A 13,263-nucleotide genomic window follows, 5' to 3' on the forward strand; every position below is an offset into this window, starting at 1 on the left:
CATAGTATATAATATATATAATGTAATATGTAAATATGTATCATAACATATATATATTATACATTTATAGTATAATATAGTATATATAATATATAATGTAATATGTAAATATGTATCATAGTATATGTAAACATGTATCATAACATATATCTATGATACATTTATAGTATAATATAGTATATATAATATATATAATGTGATATGTAAATATGTATCATAGCATATAATATATATAATGTAATATGTAAATATGTATCATAACGTATATATATATTGTACATTTATAGTATAATATAGTATATATAATATATATAATGTAATATGTAAATATGTATCATAGTATATGTAAATATGTATCATAGTATATAATATATATAATGTACTATATAAATATGTATCATAACATATATATGATGCATTTATAGTATAATATATATAACATATCTATATATTAATATTTATTAATAAATTTAAATAAAATATATTAATAATATAAAACATGTATAATACATATAAAATTATACATTTATAAATAATATAATATGATATAATAGAATGTATAATTAATATATAAAAATGTATCTATATATCTATATTATAATATACTATAACATATCATATAGATGTACATATTATATTCATAAATATATTATATCAATATTTCATATATAAATAGAAATAAAATATATTTATAAATATAATAATGTATTATAGTATATTATTATATATAAATATATTCTATATATATTTATATATAATAAATATAGAGATTTATATCTATATTTATTATATATAAATATAAATTTATATCTATGATATAATAAATATTAAAAATCTAATATATTCATATAACGTGTTTATAATGTAATATATACTTTCTAATGTAAATAGTATAATGTAATGTATTTATAACTATAGATATATTTATAATATAATATATTTAAATATATATAATATACTTATAATACATTATATATATATTATAAATATATAACATATATGTTTATAATATCAATTGTAATTTATTTTCTTACAGTAATGACAGCCAAGACAACTCAAATGTCACAAATATCTCTTTAAATTAATAGTGACTTAGTACTAATTTCAAATTGAAAAACCTAAAAATAAAATCTAAAAATTTAAAAGTAAAAACACATGATAATGGCCATCTCTTCCACCAAACAACCGCCTGGAAATCCCAATTTCTGGGGTGGCTTTGGAAGGAAAATGCACAACTGCTGAAAGAATTGCAGAGCTGCAGGCACAGCATTGAAGGTGGAATTCCTGCAGCTCCAGGTGGAATTCCTGGAACTCCGGGTGGAATTCCTGCAAGTGGAATTCCTGCCGTTGTCAGGTGGAATTCCTGCAGTTCCAGCTGGAATTCCTGAATTTCCAAAGGGATTTCCTGCAGTTCCACGTGGAATTCCTTCAATTCCAGATGCAATTCCTGATATTCTAGATGGAATTCCTGCAGTTCCAGCTGGAATTCCTGAAACTCCAGGTGGAACTCCTGCAAGTGGAATTCCTGCAGTTATCAGGTGGAATTCCTGCAATTCCAGATGCAATTCCTGATATTCTAGATGGAATTCCTGCAGTTCCAGCTGGAATTCCTGCAATCCTGGATCCAATTCCTGCAGTTCCAGTGCCATTCCTGCAGGAATTCCTGCATTTACAGATGGAATTCCAGAATTTCCAAATGGAATTCCTGCAGTTCCAGATGCAATTCCTGATATTCTTGATGAAATTCCTGCAGGTCCAGCTGGAATTCCTGCAATCCTGGATCGAATTCCTGCAGTTCCAGCTGGAATTCCTGAAATTCCAGGTGCCATTCCTGTAGGAATTCCTGAATTTCCAGAGGGAATTCCTGCAGGTCCAGGTGGAATTGCTGCATTTACGGATGGAATTCCAGAATTTCCAAATGGAATTCCTTTGGTTCCAGGTGGAATTCCTGAATTTCCAGAGGGAATTCCTGCAGTTCCACGTGGAATTCCTTGAATTTCAGATGCAATTCCTGATATTCTAGATGGAATTCCTGCAGGAATTCCTTCAGTTCCAGCTGGAATTCCTGAAACTCCAGGTGGAACTCCTGCAAGTGGAATTCCTGCAGTTATCAGGTGGAATTCCTGCAATTCCAGATGCAATTCCTGATATTCTAGATGGAATTCCTGCAGTTCCAGCTGGAATTCCTGCAATCCTGGATCGAATTCCTGCAGTTCCAGCTGGAATTCCTGAAATTCCAGGTGCCATTCCTGCAGGAATTCCTTCAGTTCCAGGTGGAATTCCTGCAGGTCCAGCTGAAATTCCTGAATTTCCAGAGGAAATTCCTGCAGGTCCAAATGGAATTCCTGCAGTTCCAGGTGGAATTGCTGCATTTACAGATGGAATTCCAGAATTTCCAAATGGAATTCCTTCGGTTCCAGGTGGAATTCCTGCAATCCTGGATCCAATTCCTGCAGTTCCAGGTGCCATTCCTGCAGGAATTCCTTCAGTTCCAGCTGGAAGTCCTGAATTTCCAGAGGGAATTCCTGCAGTTCCAGGCGGAATTCCTGAAACTCCAGGTGGAACTCCTGCAAGTGGAATTCCTGCAGTTGTCAGGTGGAATTCCTGCAATCCCAGGTGGAATTCCTGCAGTTGTCAGGTGGAATTCCTGATATTCTAGATGGAATTCCTGCAGCTCCACGTGCAATTCCTGCAGGAATTCCTGCACTTTCAGGTGCAATTCCTGCAATCCTGGATCGAATTCCTGCATTTCCAGGTGGAATTCCTGAAGCTCCAGGTGGAATTCCTGTGTTTACAGATGGAATTCCAGAATTTCCAGAGGGAATTCCTGCAGTTCCAAATGCAATTCCTGCAGTTCCACGTGGAATTCCTGAAATTCCAGGTGGAATTCCTGCAGTTCCACATGGAATTCTTTAAATTCCAGGTGGAATTCCTACAATAGAAATTCCTGCAGGTCCAGGTGGAATTCCAGAATTTCCAGAGGGAATTCCTGCAGTTCCAAATGCAATTCCTGCAGTTGCACGTGGAATTCCTGCATTTACAGATGGAATTCCAGAATTTCCAGAGGGAATTCCTGCAGTTCCACATGGAACTCCTGCAACTGGAATTCCTGCAATTCCAGATGGAATTCCCGCAGTTCCAGATGGAATTCCTGAAATTCCACAGAATTCCTGCAGCTCCAGGTGGAATTCCTGAAATTCCAGGTGGAATTCCTGCAGTTCCAGGTGGAATTCCTGAAATTCCAGGTGGAATTCCTGCAAGAGAAATTCCTGCAGTTGCAGGTGGAATTCTAGAAAGTTCCAGGTGGATTTCCTACAGTAGAAATTCCTGCAGGTCCAGGTGGAATTCCAGAATTTCCAGAGGGAATTCCTGCAGTTCCACATGGAATTCGTGCAACTGGAATTCCCACAGTTCCAGATGGAATTCCTGAAATTCCACAGAATTCCTGCAGTTCCAGGTGGAATTCCTGCAGTTCCAGGTGGAATTCCTGAAATTCCAGGTGGAATTCCTGCAGTTCCAAATGCAATTCCTGCAGTTCCACGTGGAATTCTTGAAATTCCAGGTGGAATTCCTACAATAGAAATTCCTACAGTTGCAGGTGGAATTCTAGAAAGTTCCAGCTGGAATTCACACAGTAGAAATTCCTGCAGGTCCAGGTGGAATCCCAGAATTTCCAGAGGGAATTCCTGATGGAATTCTAGAAAGTTCCAGCTGGAATTCCTACAGTAGAAATTCCTGCAGGTCCAGGTGGAATTCCAGAATTTCCAGAGGGAATTCCTGCAGTTCCAAATGCAATTCCTGCAGTTCCACGTGGAATTCCTGAAATTCCAGGTGGAATTCCTGCAACTGGAATTCCTGCAATTCCAGATGGAGTTCCTGAAATTCCAGACAGAATTCCTGCAGTTCCAGGTGGAATTCCTGCATTTACAGATGGAATTCCAGAATTTCCAGAGGGAATTCCTGCAGTTCCAAATGCAATTCCTGCAGTTGCACGTGGAATTCCTGCATTTACAGATGGAATTCCAGAATTTCCAGAGGGAATTCCTGCAGTTCCACATGGAACTCCTGCAACTGGAATTCCTGCAATTCCAGATGGAATTCCCGCAGTTCCAGATGGAATTCCTGAAATTCCACAGAATTCCTGCAGCTCCAGGTGGAATTCCTGAAATTCCAGGTGGAATTCCTGCAGTTCCAGGTGGAATTCCTGAAATTCCAGGTGGAATTCCTGCAAGAGAAATTCCTGCAGTTGCAGGTGGAATTCTAGAAAGTTCCAGGTGGATTTCCTACAGTAGAAATTCCTGCAGGTCCAGGTGGAATTCCAGAATTTCCAGAGGGAATTCCTGCAGTTCCACATGGAATTCGTGCAACTGGAATTCCCACAGTTCCAGATGGAATTCCTGAAATTCCACAGAATTCCTGCAGTTCCAGGTGGAATTCCTGCAGTTCCAGGTGGAATTCCTGAAATTCCAGGTGGAATTCCTGCAGTTCCAAATGCAATTCCTGCAGTTCCACGTGGAATTCTTGAAATTCCAGGTGGAATTCCTACAACAGAAATTCCTACAGTTGCAGGTGGAATTCTAGAAAGTTCCAGCTGGAATTCACACAGTAGAAATTCCTGCAGGTCCAGGTGGAATCCCAGAATTTCCAGAGGGAATTCCTGATGGAATTCTAGAAAGTTCCAGCTGGAATTCCTACAGTAGAAATTCCTGCAGGTCCAGATGGAATTCCAGAATTTCCAGAGGGAATTCCTGCAGTTCCAAATGCAATTCCTGAAATTCCAGACAGAATTCCTGCAGTTCCAGGTGGAATTCCCACAGTTCCACGTGGAATTCTTTAAATTCCAGGTGGAATTCCTACAATAGAAATTCCTGCAGTTGCAGGTGGAATTCTAGAAAGTTCCAGCTGGAATTCCTACAACAGAAATTCCTGCAGGTCCAGGTGGAATCCCAGAATTTCCAGAGGGAATTCCTGATGGAATTCCAGAAAGTTCCAGCTGGGATTCACACAGTAGAATTTCCTGCAGGTCCAGGTGGAATTCCAGAATTTCCAGAGGGAATTCCTGATGGAATTCCAGAACGTTCCAGCCGTACCTTGTCCGTCTCCTGCAGTTCAGCCCCCTGGGGGTGTTTGGGCTCCTCAAGGCTCCTCCTCCTCTCCTCCCCTGCTCCTTTCTGCTCCTGGGAAGTTCCTGGAGGGGATTTTGAGGAACTTCGGTCCCTGAGGTGGGAAAAAAGAGAATTCCTGGGGTTTTCTCCGTGTTTGACACAAATATACCATGAAAAAAACAGATTAATGAAAATTTATCTTAACCCACTTAGAGGGGTGTAATCCCATAAATATGTAATATATTATATATTATATATATAATATATAACATATAACATATAATATATAACATATAATATATAACATATAATATATAATATATAATATATAATATATAATATATAATATATAATATATAATATATAATATATAATATATATACATAATAATATATATAATATATATAATATAATAATAAATAATATACATAATAGAAAATAATTTATATATAATATAAATATAGAAATGTAAAGTGTAAATATGAAACTTTATATATAATAAAAATTTAAAAATGTAAAGTGTAAATATAAAACTTTATACAACGTAAACTAAAAAATGCAAATAAAAAATAATTTATATATAAGATAAATATAAAAATGTAAAGTGTGAATATAAAACTTTATATATAATAAAAAATTAAAAACGTAAAGTGTAAATATAAAACTTTATATACAACATAAACTAAAAAATGTAAACAAAAAACAATTTATATATAGTATAAACATAAAAATGTAAAGTGTAAATATAAAACTATATATATAATAAAAATTTAGAAACGTAAAGTGTAAATATAAAACTTTATATACAACATAAACTAAAAAATGTAAACAAAAAATAATTTATATATAATAAAAATTTAAAAATGTAAAGCATAAATATAAAACTTTATATATAATAAAAATTTTAAAACGTAAAGTGTAAATATAAAACTTTATATACAACATAAACTAAAAAATATAAACAAAAATATTTATATATAATATAAATATAAAAATGTAAAGTGTAAATATAAAACTTTATATATAATAAAAAATTTAAAACCTAAAGTGTAAATATAAAACTTTATATGCAACATAAACTAAGAAATGTAAACAAAAAATAATTTATATATAATATAAATATAAAAATGTAAAGTGTAAATATAAAACTTTATATATAATAAAAATTTAAAAATGTAAAGTGTAAATATAAAACTTTATATACAACATAAATTAAAAAATGTAAACATTTTATCAGGTTTTTTTTTGCAGAAAAAAAATCAATAAAAATCAATTAAAAATCAATTTCGAACTAATGAAAAAACATTGCTGATTTCTAAAAAAAGCAATGAAAAATCAAACAAAAATCCGCAAAAAACCTGCAAAAAAATCTATTAAAAATCCGCGAATAATCCACAAAAAAAATCAATGAAAAATCAATGAAAAATCCACAAAAAATCAAAAACTCAACAAAAAATCAACAATAAACCAACTCAAATCAAACCCTTACTTTTTCTCAGGCAGAGTCTTCCTCGCCTTCTGTTTATGCTCAGTACCTACAATAAAACACAAAAAAGGCAGAATGAAAAATCAAAAACTGAGCTCATTCTGACCAAACCCCAGTTCCACACCAGCAGGGATTACCCAGGGTGTCCAATAAAACCAAAAAAGGCAGAATTAAACCTCAAACCCCAGCTCACTCTGCACACCCCCAGTCCCACCCCAGCAGGGACGGATGGATGGATGGATGGGTGGATGATGGATGGATGGATGATGGATGGATGGATGGATGGATGGATGGATGGATGGATGGATGGATGGATGATGGATGGATGATGGATGGATGGATGGATGGATGGATGGATGGATGGATGGATGATGGATGGATGGATGGATGATGGATGGATGATGGATGATGGATGGATGGATGGATGGATGGATGGATGGATGGATGGATGGATGGATGATGGATGGATGATGGATGGATGATGGATGGATGGATGGATGGATGGATGGATGATGGAGGGATGGATGGATGGATGATGGATGGATGGAAGGATGGATGGATGGATGGATGGATGGATGGATGATGGATGGATGGATGATGGATGGATGATGGATGGATGGATGGATGGATGGATGGATGGATGATGGAGGGATGGATGGATGGATGATGGATGGATGGAAGGATGGATGGATGGATGGACGGGATGGATGGATGGATGGATGGATGGATGGATGGATGGATGGATGGATGATGGATGGATGGATGGATGGATGGATGGATGGATGATGGATGGATGATGGATGGATGGATGGATGGATGGATGGATGGATGGATGATGGATGGATGGATGGATGATGGATGGATGATGGATGGATGGATGGATGGAGGGATGGATGATGGATGGATGATGGATGGATGGATGGATGGATGATGGATGGATGGATGGATGGAGGGATGGATGGAGGGATGATGGATGGATGATGGATGGATGGATGATGGAGGGATGGATGGATGGATGGATGGATGGATGGATGGATGGATGGATGGATGGATGGATGATGGATGGATGATGGATGGATGGATGGATGATGGATGGAGGGATGGATGGATGGATGGATGATGCATGGATGGATGGATGGATGGATGGATGATGGATGGATGATGGATGGATGATGGATGGATGGATGATGGATGGATGATGGAGGGATGGATGGAGGGATGGATGGATGGATGGATGGATGATGGATGGATGATGGAGGGATGGATGGAGGGATGGATGGATGATGGATGGATGGATGGAGGGATGGATGGATGATGGATGGATGGATGGATGGAGGGATGGATGGAGGGATGGATGGATGGATGGATGGATGATGGATGGACGGATGGATGGATGGACGGACAGATGGACGGATGGATGGATGGACGGACAGATGGACGGATGGATGGAGGGATGGTTACCCGGGCTGTCCTGGCAGCCCCTCCGCAGTTTCTCGTTCTGCTGCACGAGCTCCCGCAGCCCCTCGGGGCTGGCCCGGCACAGCTCCTGCGCCTTCTCGTTGGCCACCAGCGCCAGCTCCGCCTTGCCCAGCAGCGCCAGGGCCTTGCAGTAGTGGTGGTGACCCTAAAACGTGATAAAATATAAATTAAATTAATTAAATTGGGATTTTGGGGTTTTAGCCACGCCGAGGAGAGGGGGGTTTAACAGGCGAACCTGCTGCGGTAGCAGCCAAAAGGGAAATTTTGTGTAATCCAGCGAGTGGTGATACAATCCCGCTCTCAGCTGGTGAAAAATCAGATTTTAACTGGAACAGTTAAAAAAAGGAAATTTGGGTGGTTTTATTTTTGCTTTCTCTGCTTTGGAAAAGAGCAAATTTGCTCTTTCTTCTCCAATCTCAGCTACTTTGCAATGTTGTCACTATCGCTTATTTACTCTCCCTCAGGCCACGAGTATTGGGAAATACCTGTTGGCCATTAACCAGGATTTTTCTGTATATCCAAATGTATTTCTTAAATATTTTTATTTTTATTTTTATTAATGAAAATATTTCGTTTTTAAAATAAAAGTTTTAAATACTTTAAAACTGTTTATTTATGCTGATAACTCCCAGCATAATAAACATTTTCTTCTCTCTTTACACACGCCAGCCAAGCACCTCAGACCAGCACTGACAGGCACCTCAAAATAACATTTTAAACCTAAAAACCAAAACAAATTGCACTTGGCAGAATCCTCAGCCCACAAAGCTCTGGGTCCACTCATTAAAAATCAGCTCTGGGCTCTCATCTTGCTCTAAAATTCCAAAAAAAATTTAAAATAAAATTTTGGAATGTGCAAGAAACCAACCTTTGGCCAGTCAGGCTTGAGAACTATGGCTCTTTTCCCATCAAGTACAGCTCTCCTGAGAGAACAGAGGGGAAAAAAGGGAAATTTGTTATTTAAAACTTTATACATTTTATATATATAAAAAATGATATTATATATAATATATAATATTATACATTTTGATATATATTATATATCAGTCATAATATAAATATAGAATACATAAAATATATAACATATAAATACATAATACATTTTATATACATATATTATATAATATTATATATTGATAAGAACATATATTCTGTATTTTATATATCAGATAATATATAATACATAAAAATAAATATATATAATATATTATATGTTTTATATTTTAGATATCATATATATTTTATATATGATATATAATATAAAATATATAACAAAATATATAATAAATATATTTTATAAATATATAATATATAACAAAACATATAACAAAATATATAATATATATAATATATATAATACATATAAGAATATATATAATATATAATATATAATATATAATATATAATATATAATATATAATATATAATATATAACACATAATACATAATATATAATATATGTGGTATATTTTATATATATAAAATATATCACATATATGATACATAAGATATGTATAATATATATATTATAAAATATTCTATTCTATGTATATATATATAACTATATATAACTATATATATATATATATATAAAAATCTGCAGGTTGGTGTAAAAATAAATAAAATAAACACAAAAATAACATAAATACAAAAATCAAAATACAAAAAAACCTCCAAATAATAAAAAAACAAAAAATACAAAAAAATTAAAAATTATATAAATACCAATCTAATAAATGCAAATATAAAAATTAAAAACTGAATAAAACAGCAGCACATACGGAAACTATGGAATGGTTTGATTTTTTTTCCAAACTATGGAATAGTTTGGGTTTTTTTTCAAGCTATGGAAACGGTTTGGGCTGGAAAGGACCTCAAATCTCCCCCAGTTCCACCCCTTGGGCACCTCCAGAAATCCACAACCACCGCCAGCTGCAGCCACACTACCCCAAACAACGTTCCAGGTGTTAAAAAATGCAATTTATTCCAAATTTCTTGCCAGTTTTGCCAGCAGCTCAGCCCGGGGCTCACTCACCCGTACTGCCTGGTGAGAATGAAGCACAGAGCTCGGTTCCCATACAGCAGGTGGTTGGTAGGGCTGGGAAAAATAACATTGTGAGGGGTTAATAATGGTTATTTCTATAAGGAGAAGGAAAAAAAAAATCCAATTTTTACCAGGTTTGCCCGAAAAAATTCCACACAGAAAAGCCCATGGGTTTGCATGGGAATGTTCATTATGATTGTGGAATCATTTTTAAGTTCTGGGGCCATTAATGCAACTTCCAATTAATTCAAATTATTATTCTCAGCCAGTGCACAGTTAATAATGGCTATTCCTATTGAAAACCTTAAGGAGGAGGAAAAAAGTGGGATTTTCACCAAATTTGCCTGCAAAGGAGGAGAAAAAACAGGATTTCTACCAGATTTGCCTGCAAAAACTCCCCACAGAAAACCTTGTGGGTTTATATGGAAATGTCCATTAGAATTGTGGGATCGTTTGTAAATTCTGGGGCCATTAATGCAACTTCCAATTAATTCTAATTATTCTCAGCCAGCTCAGAGTTAATAATGACTATTCCTACTGAAAACCTTAAGGAGAATGAAAAAGATGGGATTTTCACCAAATTTCCCTCAACGGAGAAGGAAAAATTTAATTTGCACCAGATTTGCCTGAAAAAATTCCACACAGAAAAGCCCATTGGTTTGCATGGGAACGTTCATTATAACTGTGGGATAATTTGTAAGACTGGGGGCCATTAATGCAACTTCCAATTAATTCAAATTATTCTCAGCCAGTGCAGAGTTAATAATGGCTATTCTACTGAAAACTGTAAGGAGAGGAAAAAAATTGAATTTTCACCATATTTGCCTGCAAAAACTCCACACAGAAAACCCCATTGGTTTGTATGGGAACGTTCATTGTAATTGTGGGATCATTTCTAAGTTTTGGGGCCAATAATGCAACTTCCAATTAATTCAAATTATTATTCTCAGCCAGTGCAGAGTTAATAATGGCTATTCTGTTGAAAACTGTAAGGAGAGGAAAAAAAATTGAATTTTCACCAAATTTACCTGCAAAAACTCCACACAGAAATTTGGGTTTGTATGGGAATGTTCATTAGAATTGTGGGATCATTTGCAAATTTTGGGGCCATTAATGCAACTTCCAATTAATTCAAATTATTCTCAGCCAGCTCAGAGTTAATAATGGCTATTCTGTTGAAAACTGTAAGGAGAGGAAAAAAAATTGAATTTCCACCAGATTTGCCTTCAAAAACTCCACACAGAAACCCCATTGGTTTGCATGGGAACGTTCATTAGAATTGTGGGATCATTTTTAAATTTTGGGGCCATTAATGGAACTACCAATTCGTTAATAATGACTATTCTGATTGAAAACCCTAAGAAGAAAAGAAATAAAAACGGGATTTTCACCAGATTTGCCTGCAAAATTCCACACAGAAAATCCCATGGGTTTACAAGTTGTCACAGGGAATATTCATTATAATTGGGGGATCATTTGTAAGATTGGGGGCCATTAATGCAACTTCTAATGAGTTAATAATGGCTATTCCTACTGAAAACCCTAAGGAGAAGGCAAAAAAACTGGATTTTCACCAGATCTGCCTGAAAAAACTCCACACAGAAATTTGGGTTTATATGGGAATGTTCATTAGAATTGTGGGATCATTTCTAAGTTTTGGGGGCATTAATGCAACTTCCAATTAATTCTAATTATTCTCAGCCAGCTCAGAGTTAATAATGACTATTCCTAGTGAAAACCTTAAGGAGAAGGAAAAAGATGGGATTTTCACCAAATTTCCCTCAAAGGAGAAGGAAAAATTTAATTTGCACCAGATTTGCCTGAAAAAATTCCACACAGAAAACCCCATGGGTTTGCATGGGAATGTTCATTTTAACTGTGGGGTCATTTGTAAGACTGGGGGCTACTAATGCAACTTCCAATTAATTCTAATTATTCTCAGCCAGTGCAGAGTTAATAATGGCAATTCTTGTTGAAAACTGTAAGGAGAAGGAAAAAAATGGGATTTTCACCAGATTTGCCTGCAGAAACTCCACACAGAAACCCCATGGGTTTGCACGGGAACGTTCATTAGAATTGTGCAATCATTTTTTTAATTTTGGGGCCATTAATGGAACTACCAATTAGTTAATAATGGCTATTCTGATTGAAAACCCCTAAGAAGAAAAAAACTAAAAATGGGATTTTCACCAGATTTGCCTGCAAAGGAGGAGAAAAAATTGAATTTCCACCAGATTTTCCTGCAAAAACTCCACACAGAAAACCCCATTGGTTTGCATGGGAATGTTCATTATAAATGTGGGATCATTTTTAAGTTTTGGGGCCATTAATGTAACTTCCAATTAATTCAAATTATTCTCAGCCAGCTCTAAAAAAGCAGCTCCTGCAATCCCACGACCTCCTCTGCTCTGCACCAGCCCCAGGATTTCCTGGTTTTCTGCCAAATTCTGCTTTTCCCTTCCTGGCCTTGCCACAATTGTGTAAGATTTTATGGGGGTTAAAATGGATTTATTCCCAGAAAACTGGAAATTAACTGATTAAATTGAATTTCATGTGCTGAGATGTTGGTGTGGATGAAAGGGAGGGGAAATAAATCAAAAATCCTGATACTTTTCAGGGCATAATTGTAAATTACGGTAAATTGTAAAGTTACAGAGTTCAAAAAACGAAAATTCCAACTCTTGGCACACGGGGGTTTTGTGGAAAGTGGGATTTTATCAATTTTCCTGCATTTTTTAGAGACACCAGGAGGAGTAAAATCAGATTTTTATGAGCACAGCACCAACGGTGAATGCACCAACCCTGCTGCCATCCCAAGGGAAGGGGAAAAACGCCCTCAAAATTCTCATTTCATCCTTTTCTCCCCTCCCCAGAGCCCAGGAAAGTTATTTCAATTATTCAGGAATAAACTGAACAATGATTTCAAAAGGAAACAAAGCCTGAGTGAGAGCTGCCAAGCACAGGCAGTGAAATATTTGAAATATTTACTCCTTTTGCATCATGGGAATAAAGATAAATAATGATAAATATTGGCAACATTTGCAAGAGCATTTCAAAAGCAAACACCCCCAGTGGCTGTTCTTGGTTGTCCACACCAAAGAATTAAAATAATTTTTAAAGTATTAAAAGAATTAATTTAAAGTTAAAAT

At 35.7% G+C, this 13,263-nt stretch overlaps 1 protein-coding gene across 1 annotated transcript in view; it reads right to left on the reverse strand.

Moving 5' to 3' along the window:
• TTC3 (tetratricopeptide repeat domain 3) overlaps nucleotides 1-13,263 on the reverse strand; it is an 87,431-nt gene that overhangs the window by 54,320 nt on the left and 19,848 nt on the right. Inside the window, exons 10-14 of the mRNA XM_058044983.1 lie at nucleotides 10,106-10,168; nucleotides 8,939-8,993; nucleotides 8,053-8,215; nucleotides 6,595-6,640; nucleotides 5,091-5,217 (exon numbers count right to left, since the gene is read on the reverse strand). Coding sequence (XP_057900966.1) covers nucleotides 5,091-5,217; nucleotides 6,595-6,640; nucleotides 8,053-8,215; nucleotides 8,939-8,993; nucleotides 10,106-10,168 — 454 coding nt within the window. The remainder of the gene's footprint in view (nucleotides 1-5,090; nucleotides 5,218-6,594; nucleotides 6,641-8,052; nucleotides 8,216-8,938; nucleotides 8,994-10,105; nucleotides 10,169-13,263) is intronic.

Source organism: Melospiza georgiana, chromosome 2 (assembly GCF_028018845.1).
Source record: "Melospiza georgiana isolate bMelGeo1 chromosome 2, bMelGeo1.pri, whole genome shotgun sequence".
Lineage (NCBI taxonomy): Eukaryota > Metazoa > Chordata > Aves > Passeriformes > Passerellidae > Melospiza > Melospiza georgiana.